The following is a 24,252-nucleotide window of genomic DNA, read 5'->3' as shown; positions in this document are numbered from 1 at the left end:
GCTGCCTCAAAGACAAATTTCACGACATATGCTGTTTATATTAATCCTGATTTTGCATAGGAGAGGGGCAAAGTGAGCAAGCAAAGAAAAGCAACTTGTAGTACCCAGGAACACACACAAAATGCTCGAGTTTCAGCCCAAAACGTCGACTGTACTCTTTTCCTAGATACAAAATAATCTGCAGACGCTGTTATCAAAGCAACACTTTCAGTACGCTGGATAAACTCAGCAGGTCGGGCAGCATCAGTTAGAAACGATGAGTCGATGTTTCGGGCCGGAACCCTTCGTCAGGACTGAAGAATGAAAGTCTTCTTCAGTCCTGATGAAGGGTTCCGGCCCGAAACGTCGACTCATCGTTTCTAACTGATGCTGCCCGACCTACTGAGTTCATCCAGTGTACTGAAAGTGTTGCTCTTTTCCTAGATGCTGCCTGGCCTGCTGAGTTCCTCCAGCATTTTGAGTGTGTTGCTCGGATTTCCAGCATCTGCAGATTTTCTCTTGTTTGTGATTGTAGTACCCAGGTGCAACTTCTTGAGCTTATTTGTTTCAACCTGTGCCTAACACTTAAATCAAAGTCATTACCTAGGAGTCAGGAAGTTTTGTTAATTAGCGACAAAACAGTCCCTGTACTGCTGAACACATCCACCTGTGCGTTGGATATAAATACAAGTGAGGGCAGGTTGTATCATTGTCTGAGAAACTGACCACAGAAGCCTCAACACTCAATATTTGAGAGATGATGCCAAAGAAATCCAGGTTTAATCAGAAGCAGATTTGTTTGTATCATTATGGGAAACAACATGCAAAAGTTGAGTTATTAGTTCTTTTTATGGCCTTTTTACTTCCCCATTGTGCTGGGGTCTCTAAAATCTACCTCGGACTTCAGGTTCCCAGAAACATCTCCTTCCCCTTCAGTGCCTTGAAGCTGGGATCTACCATCCAGATCGCTGTAGACAAAATAAATTCAGACCCCTTCCTCCTGCCAAATCACACGTTGGACTTTGTGTACGCCGACAGTGACTGCAACCCCAAGGTGTCCCTTCGTGAATTCTTTCACCAGACCCAGAGGTACAATATTTCTGCTCTGTTTGGACCAGCTTGTACAGAAGTGTCAGAGGTAAGAGACTAGTTAGAGAGGACTTTGTGTTTAGTAATTAATAAATTATCATCTGTTAAATGATATATGCTGAAAAATGAACATAATTAGAATTATTAGGAAAGGGAAATTCAGCTCAGACATGATTTTTTAGCTTGAGGAGAAAAACAGAACCAATTAATATTTTTAAGGAGAAAAATAGAACCAATTTTTTTTAATATTTAGATCATTTTGAAGGAGAAAGGAGCAAGGTTCTAGGGGGGATGTGAGAGGTAAGTTTTTTTACTCAGGGAGTGCTGGATGCCCGGAATGTGCTGCCTGATCTGGTGGTAGAGGCAAATACATTAGACGCTGTTAAAAGACGTTTGGGTAGGGACATGGGTGTCAGGAAGATGGGGACATGATGTAAGTTGGAGGGATTAGTGTTTGAGTGTTTTTGATTTGCTTTTTGGCAAATTCAGCACAACATTGTGGGCCAGGTGGCCTGCTCCTGTGTTGTACTCTTCTATGACCTATGTTCTATAACAATTATTTTCTCTGTTTTTGGTTGTGTTGATTATTTTTACATAGACGCTGAAACTAAAGGACCTGTGGATAACAAACATCCTAAAAAAGCAGCTAATTATCTGATATTATGGGTGTTGGGGTGCAGGAGATGTCCAGGGTAGGATAGCACTCTGGTGAAGGGGCTGTTTGTGTCCATTCTGGGCAGCTCACTCACCTTTGGTCCCCACCAGACACTCAGCTCCCACCTGTGGCTCCAAGTAGCTGATTGCATGTGACAGCGGCCACGCCCCGGTACACTGGTTCGACAGGCGGGCTAAACCAGGTAAAGGTAGCCTTCAGCCTCGTACCCTGGTGAGACAGGGACATGCCTGTCCTAGCACGTGAAGTCAGCTCTGGTGGACTGAGCAGATGAGATCTAGAGTGAGATCCAAAGGCCAGGAAGGTGGCTCTGCACTGCTCTGTGGAGAGCAAAAGGCAAGATGAGACACAGAAGACGTCACGGTCATCCACTGAACCAAGGGAGACACCAAAAAACACACAAAATACTGGAGGAACTCAACAGCCAGGCAGCATTTATGTAAAAGAGTAAACAGTTGATGTTTTGGGCCAAGACCTATTGAAGAGCCCTGATGAAGGGTCTTGGCCTGAAACGTCGACTGTTTACTCTTCCATAGATGCTACCTGCCCTGCTGAGTTTCTCCAGCTTCTTGTGTGTGTTACTTTACAGAATTTCTTGTGTTTGTGATGGAAGACCCCAGTTTGTGACACTTGTTCGTCCCAGTGGACCCAGACTTCCGAGGTCCAGAGAGTGGAACTGCCTCAGTTCAATAGCTTTTCCACTTTAAATACTCTCCCACACAGGTTTCCTGTCATCGTTGGACACAGAGGACAATAACCACCATGATGGACTGAATGGGCAGATATGAGGGCAGTTTCAGGAGATTTCCAGATATAAATGATTAAAAAGCAAGAGAGGGATTGCATCAGCTCAGAAAACAAATTGCTTTCAAAGGCAATAAAATGAAATTAGACACTATAAAAATTAATGAAATTTGAAACTAAAAACAAAAAGGAAACAAAAAGATTGATGTGGGAAAGGAACACAAAGTGGAGAAAATTTGAAGTAATGAAGTAAGATGAAGAATCTTATCTTCTGTGCGACACAGAAGATACCGGGCACTACAGTAGCGTAGCAGCACAGCGTATCACAGCTTGGGGAGTCAGAGTTCAGAATTCAGATCCAGCATCCTCTGTAAGGAGCTTGCCCGTTCACCCTGTGGAATGTGTGGGTTTTCTCCGGGTGCTCCAGTTTCTTCCCACAGTCCAAAGACGTATGGGTTAGTAGGTTAATCGGTCATTGTAAATTGTCCCGTGATTAAGCTGGGGTTTGAATCGGGGGTTTTCAGGGATTGCTGGGTGGCGTAGCCACACCGTATCTCTAAATAAGTAGTAGACAAGGGGGTGATTAGCGGTAGAAATGCTAATTAGATCCTTCATTACCAAGTTTGTTGCATCACTTTTTGTTAAATCCACTGTGCATTGACTCCCCCTGGGAATTGCTCTTTAGATTCTAGGTCTGCTTGCCTCTCAGTGGAACATCCCTGTCTTTGGATTTGCGGTTCAGTCACTTGCATTCGATGACTTCTATGTGTATGACACCTACGTGAGTCTGCTGTCTTCACTCCAGAACATGGGGAACGTCCTCACTAAAACATTGCATTTCTTTGGCTGGAGGCATGTTGTCCTCTTGGGAGGGTCTGCTGAGCAAACCATGTGGGACATGACTGAGGAGCTCTGGAAAATCATTGCAAAAGAGCTGCAAGCCAACTTCACCATAACAGCTCAGGTCCGATACGACACAGGCAACATGGCCCTTCATCAGATAAAGCTCAAGGAAGCTGTAGCTTCAGCGAGCAGTAAGTGTTACTTATTATCCTGTACCACCACTTAGTTTGCATTTATTAATCGATTAAATCTACAGCCTTCCAAGCAAATTAAAGATAACATAGAAGTCATAGAAAAGTACAACATAGAAACAGGTCCTTTGGTCCATCTAGTCTGTGCCGAAACATTTAAACTGCCTACTCCCGTCGACCTGCTCCTGGACTCATGTATTCAGTGCATTGATCTATGAAGGCTAATATACCAAAAGCTCTCTTTATGACCCTGTCTACCTGTGCCACCATTTTCAATGAATTATGGACCTGTATTCCCAGATCCTTTTGTTCTACAGCACTCCTCAGTGCCCTCCATACCCCTACCATCCATGTACCTACCTAAACTTCTCTTAAATGTTGAAATCGAGCTCAAATGCTGGCAGCTCTTTCCACACTTTCCAGACCTTCTGAGTGAAAAAGTTTCCCCTCATGGTCCCCTTAAACACTTCACCTTTCACCCTTAACCCATGACTTCTAGTTTTTGTCCCACCCAACCTCAGTGGAAAAAGCCTACTTGCATTTACCCTATCTATACCCCTCAATTTTGTGCACTACTATCAAATCTCCCCTCAGTCTTCTTCATTCCTAGGACAAAAGTCCAATCTTTCCTTATAACTCAGGTCCTCCAGTCCCAGCAACGTCCCTGTAAATTTTTTCTGTACTCTTTCAACCTTATTTTACACTTTTCCTGTAGGAAGGTGATCAAAACTACACACAATACTCCAAATTAGGCCTCACCAACATCTTATACAACTTCAACATAACATCCCATCTCCTGTATTCAATGCATTGATCTATGAAGGCTAATACACCAAAAGGTCTCTTTATGACCCTGTCTACCTGTGCTGCCACTTTCAATGAATTATGGACCCGTATTCCCAGATCTCTTTGTTCTACAGCGCTCCTCAGTGCCCTACCATTCACTGTGTAAGACCCACTCGGCTAGGTCCTACTGAATTGCTAATACAAGTGAAAACCTCTTCAAATATTTGTGCAAGTGAAAGTACTACTAATATACCTGCTATCGAAACATTTGACTGCTGTCAAAAGCCATTCACCCATCACCTTGTTGCCAGGTAGTTAAACAGTTCTTCATTTTCAAATTTCTTCTGTTTGTTCTCGATTACCTTCAAAACATAACATCTACCGCTTGCTTCTCCTGAAGTCCACAAGATCTGTTCCCACCCTTTCAATTCTGACCATTTCTCCTTCCAGAATTAAACTGTTTGATCTTCAGTGAGGTTAAGTCCAATCGCTCAGACCTTCTAAACTTAGTCCCCTCACTTTTTCTTCAGTTAAGACAGACCCTAAGCTTGCCTCGTTATAGAACTCAGTCAAATCACTTCCTAAATGTATTTTGGGATGATTTGCTTTGACAAGAAAACTACTTACAATATAATTGATAACAAAGCCATCAATTCCATTATCCAAATCATTGACAAACAACATGAAACCTGGTATCACAACCTGGTATGGAAGTTGTCCTGTCCAAGACCAGAAGAAGCTGCAGAAGATCGTTAACACGGCACAGCACATCACAAAAACCAATCTTCTGTCCTTGGACTCACTTTACACCGCACGCTGTCGGAGCAGTGCTGCCAGGATAATCAAGGACACGACCCACCCAGCCAACACACTTTGCGTCCCTCTTCCCTCCGGGAGAAGGCTCAGGAGCTTGAAGACTCCTATGGCCAGATTTAGGAACAGCTTCTTTCCAACTGTGAAATGGAACCTGACCGCTGAATGGATCCTGACCCAGATCTGGGCCGTACCCTCCAAATATCCGGACCTGCCTCTTGGTTTTTTTTCCACTACCTTACTTTCCATTTTTCTATTTTCTATTTATGATTTATAATTTAAATTTTTAATATTTACTATCGATTTGTAATCCAGGGAGCAGGAAGTGCAGAATCAAATATCATTGTGATGATTGTACGTTCTAGTATCAATTGTTTGGCGACAATAAAGTATAAAGTATAAAAGTAGCAGTCCCAATACTGATCCCTGAGGAACATCACTAGTCACTGGCAGCCAAACAGAAAAGGTCCCTTTTTATTCCCACTTGCTGCCTCCTGCCTGTCAGCCATTCTGCTCTCCTTTCCAGTATCTTTCCTGTAACACCACAGGATTTTATCTTGTTAAGCAGCCTCATGTGTGGCACCTTATCAAACACCTTCTGAAAATCCAAGTAAGAACATCGATGACTCCTCCGTAGAGATCGTTAACAGCACCAAATTTCTTGGTGTTCACCTGGCAGAGAATCTCACCTGGTCCCTCAACACCAGCTCCATAGCAAAAAAAAGCCCAGCAGCGTCTCTACTTTCTGCGAAGGCTGAGAAAAGTCCATTTCCCACCCCCCATCCTCACCACATTCTGCAGAGGTTGTATTGAGAGCATCCTGAGCAGCTGCATCACTGCCTGGTTCGGAAATTGCACCATCTCAGATCGCAAGACCCTGCAGCGGATAGTGAGGTCAGCTGAGAAGATCATCGGGGTCTCTCTTCCCGCCATTACAGACATTTACACCACACGCTGCATCCATAAAGCAAACAGCATTTTGAAGGACCCCACACACCCCTCATACAAACTCTTCTCCCTCCTGCCATCTGGCAAAAGGCACCGAAGTATTCGGGCTCTTACAACCAGACTATGTAACAGTTTCTTCCCCCAAGTCATCAGACTCCTCCATACCCAGAGCCTGGACTGACACCAACCTACTGCCCTCTACTGTGCCTATTGTCTTGTTTATTATTTATTGTAATGCCTGCACTGTTTTGTGCACTTTATGCAGTCCTGGGTAGGTCTGTAGTCTAGTGTAGTTTTGTGTTGTTTTATGTAGTTCAGTGTAGTTTTTGTATTGTTTCATGTAGCACCATGGTCCTGAAAAACGTTGGCTCATTTTTACTGTGTACTGTACCAGCAGTTATGATCGAAATGACAATAAAAAGCGACTTGACTTGACTTGACTTGATCGACTGCCTCTCTTTTGTACACCTTGCTTGTTACTTCCTCAAAGAACTCTAACAGATTTGTCAAGCAAGATTTCCCTTCACAGAAATCATTATCATTAGACTCCAAATACCCCTAAACCTCATCCTTAGTAATAGACTCCAACACTTTCTCAACCACTGAGGTTAGGCTAATTGACCTATAGTTTCCTTCCTTTTGCCTTCCTCCCTTCTTAAAGAGTGGAGTGACATTTGCAATCTTCCAGTCCTCCAGGACCATGCCAGAATCAAGTGATTCTTGAAAGATCATGACCAATGCATCCATTATCTCTTCAGCAACCTCTCTCAGGACTCTGGGATGTAGTCCATCTGGGCTAGGTGACATCCTTCTCAAAACATTTGAGTTTGCCTAGCACTTCTTTCCCTTATAATAGCAATGGCACTCGCTCCTGCTCCCTGATAGTCAAAGACCTCTGGCACATTTCTGGTGTCTTCCACAGTGAAGATAAATGCAAAGTACTCATTAGGTTCATCTGCCATTTCTTTGTCCCACATTACTACCTCACCAGTATCATTTTCCAATATCAATTCTCACCTCCCTTTTACACTTTGTACAACTATTTATAACCCTGCTTTATACTATTGGCTAATCTGCCCTCATATTTTACCTTTTCCCTTCTCATAGCTTTTTTAGTTGCATTTTGTTGAATTTTAAAAGCTTCCCAATCATCCAAGTTCCTACTCACTTTTGCCACTTTATATGCCCTTTCCTTGGCTTTTATGCAGTCCTTAACTTCCTTTGTCAGCCATGGTTGCCTAGCCCTGCCATTTGAGAATTTCTTCCTCTGTGGGACATATCTAACCTGCACCTTGTGAACTATTCCCAGGAACTTCAGCCATCTCTGCTCTGTCGTCATCCCTACCAGTATCCTCCTCCAATCCACCTGGGCAAGCTCCTATCTCACCCGTCTGTAATTCCTCTTATTCCATTGGAATACTGATACATGTGACTTATGCTTCTCCCTCTCAAATTGCAGTGTGAATTCAATCACAATGATCACTGCCTCCTAAGGGTTCCTTTATGTTACGCTCCCTAATAAGAACTGGGTTATTACACAACACCCAATCTAAGATACCTATCTCCAAGTAGGCTCAAGCACAAGCTGCTTTAAAAATCCATCTCATAGGCATTCAACAAATTCCCTCTCTTGCAATCCGACACCAACCTGATTTTCCCAATCCCTTTGCATATTAAGGTTCCCCATTACAATTGTGTCATTACCCTTATTACGTGCCTTTTCCAGCTCCCTTTGCAATCTCAACCCCACATCTGGGTTACTATTTGCAAACCTATATATGATTCCCATAATGTTTTTTTTTAAACCCTTACAGTTTCTTAACTCCACCCACAAAGATTCAGCATTCTCTGACCCTATGTCACCTCTTTCTAAAGATGTAATGCCATCTCTTACCAACAAAGCCACACCACTGTCTATGCCTTCCTGCCTGTGCTTTTGATATAAAGTATATCCTTTGATGTTAATCTCTGAACTATGGCCTTCTTTCAGTGATGCCCACAATATCATCCTGACTAATCTCTGACTCCAGGCCTGTTGGGGTCAGCTATCTCTCAACTGGTAAATGATTAGGACCGGGATGATGTGATTGATGAAGAGATGGGTAGAGAGCTCCAGAGACCGCTTCCAGTGAAGTTTCAGTCCAGGTTTATAGAAAAAGAATTTATAGATTGTGTCAGGGATTGCTTCTTGGAGCAGTATTTAAGGGACAGAAAATAGCTGTTAGATTTGGTCACACGTAATAGGGAAGGATTAATAAAAGACCTGGTGGTTAAAGATCCCCTGAAGGTAGAGACCAAAGTATAATAGAATTACATTTGCAGTTTGAGGGTGAACATCACAGCACCTGAACCACTGTCTTCAGCGTGAATAAGGGCGATTCGAATGGTACGAAGGTGAAATTGGTAAATGTTGAGATATTTTCACTAGTTTTGTTTGCAGCCTCATTAATGAATCTTCCCTTGCCCATTGGTTTCTCCCTTACCCATTTACCCACCCTTGCTTGTCACCTGCCCCGTCTCAGGATCTGTAATTGGCTCATGGTGTATGATCAAAGATTTCTAAACTTATGTTAGATATACAGGTGTACAAATAGAATAACCGCAATGGACAATGGTCAGTGAAATATTGTAGTAGTGACGTTGACTCTTCCTTATGTTCGTGATCAATAACGGTACTTCGCATTTACTTTCCAGTTGTGATTTTAATTTGTAACCCTGGGGTGGCGAAGTCGATAATCTTGGAAGCATATCGTCTTGGAATGACGAGCGGGCAATACGTGTTCTTTATTATTCAGCTGTTTGAACTCAGCAGTTATGTGGTGAGTACTTTTGAAGAAAGTTTTTGTTCACATGAACACGTTAGCCAGCAATCATATTACTTATATGACAAGAACCATCACTCACATTTGGGGGGGGGGGCAGGGAGCATGGCAGTGTAGCAGTTAGCATAACGTTATTACAGTACCAGCAACCCAGGTTCAATTCTGCCGCACTCTCTGAGGAAATTTGTACCATCTTCCATGACTGTATGGTTTGTTTTCTAGGAGCTCTGCTTTCCTCTCACATTCCAAAGACACAAGTTAGTAGGTGAATTGGTCACAGGGGTGTAATCAGGCGGTGTGGGCTTGTTGGACCGGAAGGACCCGTTACTATGCTGTAGCTCTAAAAAATAAACAATATCAAAACTCTTTGCCTTCATGGTAATATAGGAGATTTTGGTAGTTATGAAGGCTCATCATCCCATAATTTTAGTGTTTCCAATCCATAGAGGTGACCACATACTATTCCTAGCTGGCCTCCCCTTACTCCACCCACAACCTTCCAAACTTCTTACCACCCATTTCCTAACTAAAGAAAAGCCATTCACCCATCAGTCCTTTGCCACATAGTTAAGCAGTTCTTCAATTTCAAATTTCTTCTGTTTGTTCTCAATCACTTTCAAAGCATAACATCTATCACTTCTCCTGCAGTCCGCAAAATCTGTTCTGCCCCCTTCAATTTTGAGTTGATAGCATATTTGTATTGGAAACTTTTCTGATCCTTTATTGGTTTGCACTAAATTATTTACAATAAGCCAAATATTCAATAATGTAAAATAACTTGCTGCCCAGGTCATAAGCTTCAAATTTCAAAGTTAATTTATATTCGGAGTATGTCACCATACGCAACCATGAGATTCATTTTCTTCTGGGCATGCTCTACAAATCTATCAAATAATAACTATCACAGAATCAACAAAAGACTGCCCAGCCAGGGTGTTCAACCAGTGTGCTAAAGACAATAAACAGAGCAAATATAGAAATAAATAATAATAAATAAGCAATAAATATTGAGAACATGAAAGTGAGTCCTTGGTTGTAGGAACATTTCCATGAAGGGGCAAGTGGAGTGAAGTTATTCCCTTAGTTCAAAAGCCTGATGGTTGAGGGTCGAGACAACACAGACTTATGGAGAAGAGAAGTTCGTTGGGTAATAAAATGGTCGAGTTGAAGGCGCTAGCCAGGAGTCAGAGAACATTTCGGGAGAGCAGTGTTATGTGTTTTACTGAAACGTGGCTGCATGAGGACATACCCGACCAAAACTTTTCCATGGATGGCTTCCAGACCATTCGGGCTGACCGGAAGTGCGCTGACAGCGGTAAGCGTAAAGGAGTTGGGGGCTTGCTGTTCTGGTTAACAACGGATGGTGCAATCCTTGTCATATTACGATCGAGGAACGTGTTTGTAGCCTGGATATTGAACTTTTTACTGTTGGACTCCGGCCATATTCCACCGAGATACAACACTGGGCGTCATGGGAGGTCGTTCCTGCCTGTGGCCATCGAACTTTGCAGCTCCTCCCGTGGAGGGTCAGACACCCTGAGCCAATTGGCTGGTCCTGGACTTATTTCCATCTGGCATAGTTTGCATATTGCTGTTTGATTGTTTGTGGTTTTTGTATTGCTATGTTTATGCTCTATTCTTGGTTGGTGCAGCTGTAATGAAACCCAGTTTCCCTCGGGATCAATAAAGTATGTCTAATAACAATGGTACTAATTCCCTGAGTAGGTCAATCCACTGAGAGCATCTGTTAAGAGATTCCACCTGCCATGCTTCTTTGAACATAATACATGTAATGTTATTTTCTCCATAGCAATGTGTCTGTTTGCCCAAGAGAGCTTCTAGTTAGCTCTCATAAATTATATAATATGCTTACTTTTAGGCGTTTTCCTGTCAAAATGAACAATTTCACATTTTCCTACATTATTCTTCATTTTCCAGATCTTTGCCCACTCACTTAATCTATCTATATCTCTTTATAGCCTCTTCACAACTGACTTTCCTACCTACATTTTCTATCAGAAAACCTAACAGCTATGCCTTCATTCAGGTCAATTATATACACGGTGAAAGGTTGAGAATAAACACCCATCCTACACCACACATTACATCTTGCCAATCAGAAAAATGTACACTTATACAAAGTCTACCTTTTTTATTGGACAACCAGTCTTCTAATCCCACTGAGAGGTTACCTCCCATACATGAGCCTTTATTTTCCAGAGGGAGCATTGATAAAGAATGTTTTTGATGCCTTCGTACACCCACCAGTTCATCTTTGTCATGACACAGGGTTACCTTTAGTCATACTACCCTTTGGCATTAACAATGACATACTTACAGATATTGATTACACCATTTCAACAGTAAACCCAAGCATCTTCCTCAGGCCTAAGTTAGTTCAATGACAAGTCCCCCAGAGACACCTCCTTGTATACCCTCTTAAGTGAGCAGGGCCCGAGTGGTGCTTAATGTTTGATCCTGATTGGCAGGATCTAAATTGAATTAAATTGACTTTATTTCTTACATCCTTCACATACATGAGGAGCAAAAATCTTTGCATTATCTCCCTGTCTAAATGTGTAAAGTGCAATCATAGTAATTTATAATAAATAGAACAGTCAATGTAACATAGAAATACACTCAAAACAGCATGAGTTAATCAGTCTGATGGCCTGGTGGAAGAAGCTGTCCCGGAGCTTGTTGGTCCTGGATTTTATGCTGCAGTACTGTTTCCCGGATGGTAGCAGCTGGATCAGTTTGTGGTTAGGGTGACTTGGGTCCCCAATGATCCTTCGGGCCCTTTTTTCACACCTGTCATTGTAAATATCCTAAATCATGGGAAGTTCACAACTACAGATGCGTTGAGCTGTCCGCATCTCTTTCTGCAGAGTCCTGCGACTGAGGGAAGTACAGTTCCCACACCAGGCAGTGATGCAGCCAGACTGGATGCTCTCAATTGTGCCCCTGTAGAAAGTTCTTAGGATTTGGGGGTCCATATCAAACTTCCTCAACTGTCTGAGGTGAAAGAGGCACTGCTGTGAACAGACCACGTGAGATCCTTGCTGAGGATCTTGAAGCTGTCCACTCTCTCAACCCCAGATCCATTGATGTCAATAGGGGTTAGCCCGTCTCCATTCTTATTCCTATTCCTGATTGGTTCGGAGTCAATTACAGGATTACTTCTTCAAAGAACGGCAAAAAATTAATCAAACATGATTTTCCTTTAACAAAACCATGCTGACTTTGCCTGGTTACATTCATTTTATTTAACTGCATTGCCATCGCTCATAAAAGCTTTCATTTTTCCTGCACTGACCTGTAAGTTCCTACTTTCTGTCTCCCTCAGTTGTTGAATAAAGGAGTTGCATTTGCTAAATCCCTATCTAACAGTAATTTGCTCAGATCCAGGGAATTTTGCAAAATTAAAGCTGATACATCAATTAAAACTGGGCACATTTCTTGCTTTCTTTACAACACCTGAAAGGAGACCATTAGGAACTAGTAACAGTTAATTTGCCGTTCCAACCATTTGTTCAGTACCATTGTTTAATATTTGTAATTTTCTTGAGCTGTTCCCTAACTTCCAGTTTGCTATTTGCAGGTATTTTTCTGTAGGAAATGCTGATGTAAAATACCTGTTTAATTTATCTACAGCTCTTTCTTCTCTATTGTTACTTTCCCAGATTTGCTTACTACATGAACAGTGCTCAATTTGTTACCCTTCTTAGAATCATAGAATACCACAGGCCCTTTGGCCCATCTAGTCCACGTTGAACCATTATTCTGCCTAGTCCCATCGACGGGCACCTGGACTATAGCCTCCATATCCCTCCATCCATGTACCTATCCAAACTTCTCTAAAATATTGACATTGAACCCGCATCCACCACTTCGGCTAGCAGCTCTTTCTACACTCTCACTGTCCTCTGAGTGAAGAAGCACCCCTTCGCATTCCCCTTAAATAGAAACATAGAAACATAGAAACATAGAAAATAGGTGCAGGAGTAGGCCATTCGGCCCTTCGAGCCTGCACCGCCATTTATTATGATCATGGCTGATCATCCAACTCAGAACCCAGCCTTCCCTCCATACCCCGTGACCCCTGTAGCCACAAGGGCCATATCTAACTTCCTTTTAAACATAGCTAATGAACTGGCCTCAACAGTTTGCTGTGGCAGAGAATTCCACAGATTCACCACTCTCTGTGTGAAGAAGTTTTTCCTAACCTCGGTCCTAAAAGGCTTCCCCTCTATCCTCAAACTGTGACCCCTCGTTCTAGACCTCCCCAACATCGGGAACAATCTTCCCGCATCTAGCCTGTCCAATCCCTTTAGGATCTTATACGTTTCAATCAGATCCCCCCTCAATCTTCAAATTCCAACGAGTACAAGCCCAGTTCATCCAGTCTTTCTTCATATGAAAGACCTGCCATCCCAGGAATCAATCTGGTGAACCTTCTTTGTACTCCCTCTATGGCAAGGATGTCTTTCCTCAGATTAGGGGACCAAAACTGCACACAATACTCCAGGTGTGGTCTCACCAAGGCCTTGTACAACTGCAATAGTACCTCCCTGCTCCTGTACTCGAATCCTCTCGCTATAAATGCCAGCATACCGTTCGCCTTTTTCACCGCCTGCTGTACCTGCATGCCCACTTTCAATGACTGGTGTATAATGACACCCAGGTCTCGTTGCACCTCCCCTTTTCCTAATCGTCCACCATTCAGATAATAATCTGTTTTCCTATTTTTGCCACCAAAGTGGATAACTTCACATTTATCCACATTAAATTGCATCTGCCATGAGTTTGCCCACTCACCCAACCTATCCAAGTCACCCTGCATCCTCTTAGCATCCTCCTCACTGCTAACACTGCCACCCAGCTTCGTGTCATCCGCAAACTTGGAGATGCTGCATTTAATTCCCTCATCCAAGTCATTAATATATATTGTAAACAACTGGGGTCCCAGCACTGAGCCTTGCGGTACCCCACTAGTCACCGCCTGCCATTCTGAAAAGGTCCCGTTTATTCCCACTCTTTGCTTCCTGTCTGCTAACCAATTCTCCACCCACACCAATACCTTACCCCCAATACCATGTGCTTTAAGTTTGCACACTAATCTCCTGTGTGGGACCTTGTCAAAAGCCTTTTGAAAATCCAAATATACCACATCCACTGGTTCTCCCCTATCCACTCTACTAGTTACATCCTCAAAAAATTCTATGAGATTCGTCAGACATGATTTTCCTTCCACAAATCCATGCTGACTTTGTCCGATCATTTCACCGCTTTCCAAATGTGCTGTTATCACATCCTTGATAACTGACTCCAGCAGTTTCCCCACCACCGACGTTAGGCTAACCGGCCTATAATTCCCCGGTTTCTCTCTCCCTCCTTTTTTAAAAAGTGGGGTTACATTAGCCACCCTCCAATCCTCAGGAACTAGTCCAGAATCTAACGAGTTTTGAAAAATTATCACTAATGCATCCACTATTTCTTGGGCCACTTCCTTAAGCACTCTGGGATGCAGACCATCTGGCCCTGGGGATTTATCTGCCTTCAATCCCTTCAATTTACCTAACACCACTTCCCTACTAACATGTATTTCGCTCAGTTCCTCCATCTCACTGGACCCTCTGTCCTTTACTATTTCTGGAAGATTATTTATGTCCTCCTTAGTGAAGACAGAACCAAAGTAATTATTCAATTGGTCTGCCATGTCCTTGCTCCCCATAATCAATTCACCTGTTTCTGTTTGCAGGGGACCTACATTTGTCTTTATCAGTCTTTTCCTTTTTACATATCTATAAAAGCTTTTACAGTCCGTTTTTATGTTCTCTGCCAGTTTTCTCTCATAATCTTTTTTCCCCTTCCTAATTAAGCCCTTTGTCCTCCTCTGCTGAACTCTGAATTTCTCCCAGTCCTCAGGTGAGCCACTTTCTCTGGCTAATTTGTATGCTACTTCTTTGGAATTGATACTATCCCTAATTTCTCTTGTCAGCCACGGGTGCACTACCTTCCTTGATTTATTCTTTTGCCAAACTGGGATGAACAATTGTTGTAGTTCATCCATGCAACCTTTAAATGCCTGCCATTGCATATCCACCGTCAATCCTTGAAGTGTCATTTGCCAGTCTATCTTAGCTAATTCATGTCTCATACCTTCAAAGTTACCCCTCTTTAAGTTCAGAACCTTTGTTTCTGAATTAACTACGTCACTCTCCATGTTAATGAAGAATTCCACCATATTATGGTCACTCTTACCCAAGGGGCCTCTCACGACAAGATCGCTAATTAACCCTTCCTCATTGCTCAAAACCCAGTCCAGAATAGCCTGCTCTCTAGTCGGTTCCTCGACATGTTGGTTCAAAAAACCATCCCGCATACATTCCAAGAAATCCTCTTCCTCAGCACCTTTACCAATTTGGTTCACCCAGTCTACATGTAGATTGAAGTCACCCATTATAACTGCTGTTCCTTTATTGCACACATTTCTAATTTCCTGTTTAATACCATCTCCGACCTCACTACTACTGTTAGGTGGCCTGTACACAACTCCCAGCAGCGTCTTCTGCCCCTTAGTGTTACGCAGCTCTACCCATATCGATTCCACATCTTCCCGGCTTATGTCCTTCCTTTCTATTGCGTTAATCTCTTTTTTAACCAGCAACGCCACCCCACCTCCCCTTCCTTCATGTCTATCCCTCCTGAATATTGAATATCCCTGAACGTTGAGCTCCCATCCCTGGTCACCCTGGAGCCATGTCTCTGTGATCCCAACTATATCATAATCATTAATAACAATCTGCACTTTCAATTCATCCACCTTATTACGAATGCTCCTTGCATTGACACATAAAGCCTTCAGGCGCTCTTTTACAACTCTCTTAGCCCTTTTTAATGCTTGCCCTGGATTTGTCGGCCTGCCACTTTTACTTTTCCCCTTTGTACTTTTTGCTTCTACGCTCACTTTACACCCCTCTGTCTCTCTGCACTGGTTCCCATCCCTCTGTTGTGAACTAACCTCCTCACACCTAGCCGCTTTAATTTGATTCCCACCCCCCAACCATTCTAGTTTAAAGTCACCTCAGTAGCCCCCGCTAATCTCCCTGCCAGGATATTGGTCCCCCTAGGATTTAAGTGTTCACCTTTTTCCCTTAACCCACAACTTCTAGTTCTAGTCTCACCCAACCTTGGTGGACAAAGCCTGCTCACAATTCCCCTATCTATACCCCTTAAAATTTTATATTCCTCTATCAAACCCCCCCCTTTTTCTCCTATGCTCTAGGGAATTATGTCCTAACCCATGACCTTGGTGTTATTTAACAATCGATGGAAACTCTTACTAACTGTGCCTTTCCATTTAAATAATTAGATACCGGTCCTCTCTGGTTATGACTGAGTTCCGTTCCTGTGAACTGTTCCTAACCCAAACAGTTCACAAGTTGGAAATGCAGGCAGGATCCGAGTTACTATATGGCAGAAGGCACCCAAACCAAGAAATCCACCCTGCCGGTCTCCCAAGCATACATTTGTCAGTACACACTGTGTATAAATCTGGCATTTATGAACCAAGGAGGGTCTGCGAGCTCCTTGTGTTGCCTTACTGAGGCCTAATTCGGAATACTGTACGCAGTTTCGGTCACCTCCCTGCAGGAAAGATGGAAATAAGATTCAAAGAGTCCAGAGAAAGTTCACAAGGATGTTGCCAGATCTGGAGGACCTGAGTTATAAGGAAAGATTGAATAGGTTAGGACTTTATTCCTTAGAATATAGAAGATTGAGAGGAGATTTGATAGAGGTATACAAAATTATGAGGGGTATAAATAGGGTGAATGCAAGTAGGCTTTTTCCACCGAGGTTGGGTGGGACCACAACCAGGATCATGGGTTAAGGGTGAACGGTGAGAAGTTTAAGGGGAACATAAAGGGAACCTCCTTCACTCAGAGGGTCATGAGAGTGTGGAATGAGCTGCCGGTGCTGCATGCGAGCTCGATTTCAACATTTAAGTGAAGTTTGGATAGGTACATGGATGGTAGGGATATGGAGGGCAGGTCAATGGGAGTAGGCAGTTTTCTTTCTTTTTAAATCTTTTTATTGAATAAGTATACAAAAAGGTAAGCCATAAAGGCACTAATACACTGTTAGAATATAATAAAATTACAGGAGATATTAATACAAAAGAAATGATACAAACAATGTAATTTAAACATAACATACTAAGGTAACATAATAGTATACTAATTTTTATATATATATACCAATAGAGAAAAGGAAAAAAAAAACCCCAAAAAAACCCACCGTGCAACTAACTAAAAGCAAAGCAATGGGCTAACTTGGAACCAAGCAGAGTTAAAAAACTTAAAATCACGTCCTCAATCCCGACCTCCATTAAAAACAGTAAAAAAAAACAAGAAGGGTATATAAATATGGAGCAAAAAAAGAGGAGAAAAAAATTACATTAAATGAAAATATTGAATAAAAGATCTCCAGGTCTGTTCAAATTTAAGTGAGGAATCATAAAGATTGCTTCTAATTTTCTCCAAATTCAAGCATAATATCATCTGAGAAAACCAAAAAAAGGTAGTTGGAGCATTAAGCTCTTTCCAGTATTGTAAGATACATCTTTTCGCCATTAAAGTAAGAAATGCAATCATTCTACGGGCTGAAGGAGAAAGATTACTGGAAATTTTAGATAGTCCAAAGATAGCAGTAATAGGGTGAGGAGAGATATCTATATTCAATACCTTGGAGATAATATTAAAAATGTCTCTCCAAAAAGTTTCCAGAGTAGGACAAGACCAAAACATATCAGTTAAAGAGGCTATCTGCCCCGGACATCCATCACAAAAAGGATTAATATGAGAATAAAAGCGAGCTAATTTATCTTTGGACATATGTGCTCTATGAACAACTTTAAATTGAATTAGGGAATGTTTAGCACAAATAGAGGAAGTATTGACTAATTGTAAAATCTGCCCCCAGTCATCCACGGAAATGGTAAACCCCAATTCCTGTTCCCAATCTACCCTAATCTTATCAAATGGAGCTTTCCTAAGTTTCATAATAATATTACAAATCATAGCCGATGCACCTTTCTGACATGGATTAAGGTTAATTATAGTATCTAAAATGTATGTAGGAGGAAGCATTGGAAAAGAAGAAAGTATAGTACTTAGGAAATTTCTAACTTGTAGATATCTAAAAAAATGTATTCTTGATAAATTATATTTATTAGATAATTGTTCAAAAGACATAAGGAAACCATCTAAAAATAAATTCAAAAACCGTGAAATACCCTTAATCTTCCAAATTTGAAAAGCACGATCCGTAAAAGAGGGAGGAAAAAATATGTTACCTAAAATAGGAATCGCTAGCCCAAATTGGTTAAGATCAAAAAATTTTCTGAATTGAAACCAAATACGTAAGGTATATTTGACTATCGGGTTAGATACCTGTTTGAGGCATTTCAAATCAAAAGGAAGAGAGGAACCTAAAATAGAGCCAAGTGTATAGCCCTGAACAGATTGTAATTCCAATGCTACCTATTTAGGAATGGATAGTATATCCTGGTCAAGTAACCAAAATTTCATATGTCGAATATTAATTGCCCAATAATAAAATCTAAAGTTGGGTAATGCTAAACCTCCATCTCTCTTAGCTTTCTGTAAATGTATTTTACCCAGTCTCGGGTTTTTATTTTGCCAAATAAATGAAGAAATTTTTGAGCCAACTTTATCAAAAAAAGATTTTGGAACAAAGATTGGTAATGCCTGAAATATATATAGAAATTTTGGCAAAAAAAAATCTTAACTGCATTAATACGACCAATCAAAGTTAAATATAAAGGAAACCATTTAGATGAAAGTTGAGTAATATGGTCAATTAAGGGTAAAAAGTTAATCTTAAATAAATATTTGTATTTACAAGTAATTTTAATCCCAAGATATGAAAAATAATTATTAATCAATTTAAATGGAAAGTTATGATATAAGGGAAGTTGTTTATTAATCGGAAAGAGTTCACTCTTACTAAGATTTAATTTATAACCTGAAAAGAGACTAAATTGTGCTAATAACTCTAAAACAGCCGGGATGGATTTTTGAGGATTAGAAATATATAAAAGTAAGTCATCAGCATAGAGTGATATTTTATGGGACTTTAAGCCCCGAGTTATCCCAGTAATATTTGGAGATTCTCGAATGGCAATTGCAAGAGGTTCTAATGCAATATCAAATAATAAAGGACTAAGAGGACAACCTTGTCGAGTGCCTCGAAAAAGAGGGAAAAAAGGTGAGCTTAGAGAGTTAGTATGGACCGAGGCCACAGGAGAATGATATAACAGTTTGATCCAGGATATAAATTTCGAGCTAAAATTAAACATTTTAAGCACCTTAAATAAGTAAGGCCATTCTACTCTATCAAAAGTTTTCTCAGCATCTAAAGAGATAACACACTCAGGAACATTTTGTGAGGGGGTATAAACAATATTTAACAGTGTGCAAATGTTATGAAAAGAGTAATGACCTTTAATAAAACCCGTTTGGTCTTCCGAAATAATAAAAGGAAGTACTTTTTCTAATCTGTTTGCTAATAACTTAGAAAAAACTTTAGAATCAACATTTAATAAAGATATTGGTCTATAAGATGCACATTGAGCAGGATCTTTATCTTTCTTTAATATTGGAGGGATTGACGCTCTGTTGAAAGATTCGGGAAGTTTATCAAGTTTTAATGAAGCCTCAAAAACCCTACAGAGCCAAGGGATTAATGAAGGTGCAAAACATTTATAAAATTCTACGGTAAACCCATCAGGGCCAGGAGCTTTCCCCAAATTCATAGAGGAAATAACATTCTTAATCTCATCAGTGGTAATGGGAGTATCTAACATAGAAGACATATCCTGTGAAATCTCAGGGAAGTCTAGGTTGTCTAAAAAATCATTCATATATTTAGAGTCTCGAGGAGACTCTGATTGATATAAGGAAGAATAAAAATCACAGAAGGTTTGATTAATCCCCGCATGATCAAGTATCAGTCGGTCATTTTGATTATAAATCTGATTAATTTGAGATTTAGCATAATTAGACTTCAATTGGTTAGCCAGCAGTTTGCCAATTTTGTCACTGTGTACATAAAATTCACTTCTTGTTTTCTTTAATTGGTTTACAATCGAGGACGAAAGTAATAAACAGTGTTCCATTTGAAGTTCAGTTCTTTGTTTATATAACTCCTCAGAGGGAGCTGTAACATATTTCCTATCAATTTCCTTAATCTTGTCCACAATTACCAACTCCTCCTGCTTCAGCTTCTTCCTCAAAGCAGCAGAATACGAGATAATCTGACCACGAATATAAGCTTTAAAAGTATCCCAAAGAATGTTCACAGAAATATCCTCTGTATAGTTGATTGTAAAAAAAAATCAATCTGTTCATTCATAAAGTTAACAAAGTCCGAGTCCTGAAGCAACAGCGAATTAAAACACCATTGTCTATTATTTTGTGTATTGGCCTGAATTTTAATAGAAAGCTTAAGTGGAGCATGATCCGAAATGGTTATAGAGTCATAATCACATTTAATCACTGAAGAAATAAGACGAGAGTCAATAAAGAAATAATCAATTCTTGAATAGGAATGGTGAATATGTGAAAAAAAAGAAAAATCTTTTTCCTGAGGATGCAAAAAACGCCAAATATCCGTCGACCCAGAATCAGAGAGGAATGAATTAATCAAAGTTGCAGATTTATTAAGTAAGGTCCATAGAGGAGCCGAACGGTCCAAAGCTGGAGATAAACAGGTATTAAGATCTCCACCCCAGATCAATGAAAACTCATTCAAATTCGGGAACTGATTGAATAATGATTTATAAAATTCCGGACAGTCCATATTAGGAGCATAAACATTAACCAAAACTACCTTTTTATTAAATAGTAGACCACTAACCAGTAGAAATCTACCATTCGGATCAGAAATAATATCATGTTGTATAAAAGTAACTGAGGAGTCTATAAAAATAGAGACGCCTCGAATCTTAGCGTTGGAGTTCGAATGAAACTGTTGTTCCTTCCAGAATTTAAAAAAATGTAGTCTGTCCCCCCTCCGCACATGGGTCTCTTGTAAAAATAAGATTTGTGCTTTAAGTCTCCGGAACACTTTAAAAACTTTTTTCCTTTTAATAGGATGATTAAGACCATTAGTATTCCAGGAGACAAAATTAACAATAGACTCCATAAACCCTAAAGTCAACCCGCAACAAGGAAGATTGACGATAGGCTCGACCCATGAACCCGGAAAGGGAACAGAACAAATAAGAGATACCGGGAAGGAGAACGCAACCAATACTTCAATAGTGTACATAGCCCAAGAAGAAAGAAACTAAAATGTGAAGCCCCTCCCACCACCCCCCCCCACCCCATGACCCCAAGGTTAAATCTAACACAGACCAGCCAGAAAGAAGCAAGCACTAAAACTACCCCCATGACTTCCGGTATACGCTCCCTAAAAAAAGTGTAAAAGGAGTAGGCAGTTTTGATGATTTTGGCATGGACTAGATGGGCCAAAGGGTCTGTTTCTGTGCTGTATGTCTCTAAGACTCTTAAAAATGGTAGCAAAGTTTATTGTATCTTCAAACATGGAACACAGTTTCTTCCCAGTTTGCAATGGTTCTATTGGGCAGCAGATGTTAATGGTACAGGGAGTGAAGGAGGTAATCATAGCTAAAACTTGTGTGGTGTAAAACCTTGGACATTTTAATCCACCCATTTTCAGGTGCATTCAGTAAGCTTCATACATGAAGGCAATGCCTGTGTGACACCTGGTTGGAAATCGTTTAATTCTTCCGTCTTCTCCACAGGATACTTTTTGGAAATCAAATTTGGCGGATGGGAGAAATGCAGCTACCTTTGAGGTGTATGAGCCAGTTTTCCTGATTACTTTACAGTCATACAGTGAATACGAATATTACGCCTTCCTACAAGAAGCCTACCAACGATCAAAAGGGCCTCCGTTTTACAGTAATTTGTCTTCAGTGACAGAGGTTTATTATTCAATTTAATAATGTCCTGCAACTCATTTTCATTCCTTGGTAGAAAGAAAGTAATTTTAGTGTAACACAGAAAATGGGGGATCAAGGAGCATCTGTGAGGAAAGACTAATGCAATTGGAAAATGAGCTTCCTTTTCTTATGCTCTCGTGCCTTTGCACTTTCTTTCAAGTGGCTCCACTGCCCGTTTTGTCACTTAACCTTTAATCCCGGTCCATAAAACCATAAGACATAGGATGCAGAATTAGGCTATTCAGCCCATCGAGCCTGTTTCACCATTTGATCATGGCTGATTTATAATGCCCCTCAACCCCATTCTCCAGCCTTCGCCCTTTGACACTCTTACTAATCAGGAACCTATGAACATCCACCTTAAATATACCCAATGACAGCCTCCAGAAGCCATCCACAGATTCACCAACCTCTGGCTAAAGGAATTCCTCCTCATCTCTGTTCTAAGTGGACACCCCTCTAATCTGAGGCTGTGTCCTGTGGTCCTGGTCTCAATCACCATAGGAAATATCCTCTCCACACCCACTCTATCTAAGCATTCCAATTATCAATGGGTTTTAATGAAATTCTCTCATCATTCTTATAAACTCCAGTGAGTACAGGCCCAAAGCTGTCAAATGCGCCTTATATGTTGACCTTTCCATTCAGGAATCATTCTCATGATTTTCCCCTGGACCCTCTCCAATGCTGGCATATCCTTTCTTGGAAAAGAATACTTAGAATTCCTAAGATATGCTCACAATACTCCAACTGTGGTCTGACCAGTGCATTATAAAGCCTCAGCATTACATCCTTGCTTTTATATTCTCATCATCATTAATATGTGTCGTGTTGTATGATGTAGCCGATCGTGGTCTCATGACTATGATTGCTCTTGGCACAATTTAGGACACAAGTGGTTTGCCTTTGCCTTCTTCTGGGCAGTGTCTTTTCAAGACGGGTGACCCCAGCCATTATCAATACTCATCAGAGATTGCCTGCCTGGTGTCAATGGTCACATAACCAGGACGTGATATGCACCAGCTGCTCGTACGACCATCCATCACCTGCTCCCATGGCTTCACGTGACCCTGATCGCGGGGGCTAAGCAGGTGCTACGCCTTGCCCAAGGGTGACCTGCAGGGTAGTGCAGGGAAGGAGCCTCCTTCGGTAGAGACATATCTCCACCCTGTGATGGGGAAGAGCTATGTCCTCTCAAAACAAATGCTAACATTGCATTTGCCTTCTCTACCACTGACTCGGCCTGCAAGTCAGTTAGACCACGGCCTCTTGCATTCTTTGGCCTTTCTATTAAAACTTCCTTTACATCCAGCTTCTTCTGGATGAAACACCATTGACCTTGCACCTCATCAGTGACTTTGTACCTCTCTTCACTGCTTGACCTGTCGCGTAACATTTTCAGTTTTATTTCAGATTTTCCACTGTTACAGTATTTTGCATTTCAAACTACTCCAGGAATTTTCTGTAAATATATCTACCAAAATGGTTATGTGCTTATAACTTGGCTGTTTCTTACTGAGTGCTACTAGTAAGTAAGCCCTGGGAAAAAAAATAGAAAACTTGCTTCAGGACATATAGAGCAAAATGACATAGAATCATGCTAATAGACACTCAAATGAACAACACTATTCTACAACACACATCAAAGTTGCTGGTGAACGCAGCAGGCCAAGCAGCATCTGTAGGAAGAGGTGCAGTCGACGTTTCAGGCCGAGACCCTTCGTCAGGACTAACTGAAGGAAGAGTGAGTAAGGGATTTGAAAGCTGGAGGGGGAGGGGGAGATGCAAAATGATAGGAGAAGACAGGAGGGGGAGGGATAGAGCCGAGAGCTGGACAGGTGATAGGCAAAAGGGGATACGAGAGGATCATGGGACAGGAGGTCCGGGAAGAAAGACGGGGTGGGGGGGGGGTTGACCCAGAGGATGGGCAAGAGGTATATTCAGAGGGACAGAGGGAGAAAAAGGAGAGTGAGAGAAAGAATGTGTGCATAAAAATGAGTAACAGATGGGGTACGAGGGGGAGGTGGGGCCTAGCGGAAGTTAGAGAAGTCAATGTTCATGCCATCAGGTTGGAGGCTACCCAGACGGAATATAAGGTGTTGTTCCTCCAACCTGAGTGTGGCTTCATCTTTACAGTAGAGGAGGCCGTGGATAAACATGTCAGAATGGGAATGGGATGTAGAATTAAAATGTGTGGCCACTGGGAGATCCTGCTTTCTCTGGCGGACAGAGCGTAGATGTTCAGCAAAGCGGTCTCCCAGTCTGCGTCGGGTCTCACCAATATATAAAAGGCCACATCGGGAGCACCGG

The 24,252-nt window shown here is 41.4% G+C and overlaps 2 protein-coding genes across 2 annotated transcripts in view; one reads left to right on the top strand and one right to left on the bottom strand.

Moving 5' to 3' along the window:
• The window catches only part of acsl5 (acyl-CoA synthetase long chain family member 5), a 117,779-nt gene that overhangs the window by 82,466 nt on the left and 11,061 nt on the right, over nt 1-24,252 (bottom strand). The gene's annotated exons all lie outside the window — the stretch shown is intronic.
• The window catches only part of gucy2g (guanylate cyclase 2g), a 97,209-nt gene continuing 73,693 nt past the window's right edge, over nt 737-24,252 (top strand). The window contains exons 1-4 of the mRNA XM_063071119.1: nt 737-1,117; nt 3,171-3,519; nt 8,761-8,885; nt 21,742-21,924. Coding sequence (XP_062927189.1) covers nt 737-1,117; nt 3,171-3,519; nt 8,761-8,885; nt 21,742-21,924 — 1,038 coding nt within the window. The remainder of the gene's footprint in view (nt 1,118-3,170; nt 3,520-8,760; nt 8,886-21,741; nt 21,925-24,252) is intronic.

Source organism: Mobula hypostoma, chromosome 19 (genome assembly GCF_963921235.1).
Source record: "Mobula hypostoma chromosome 19, sMobHyp1.1, whole genome shotgun sequence".
Classification (NCBI taxonomy): Eukaryota; Metazoa; Chordata; class Chondrichthyes; order Myliobatiformes; family Myliobatidae; genus Mobula; species Mobula hypostoma.
This window is presented reverse-complemented; position numbering and strand designations above follow the sequence as displayed.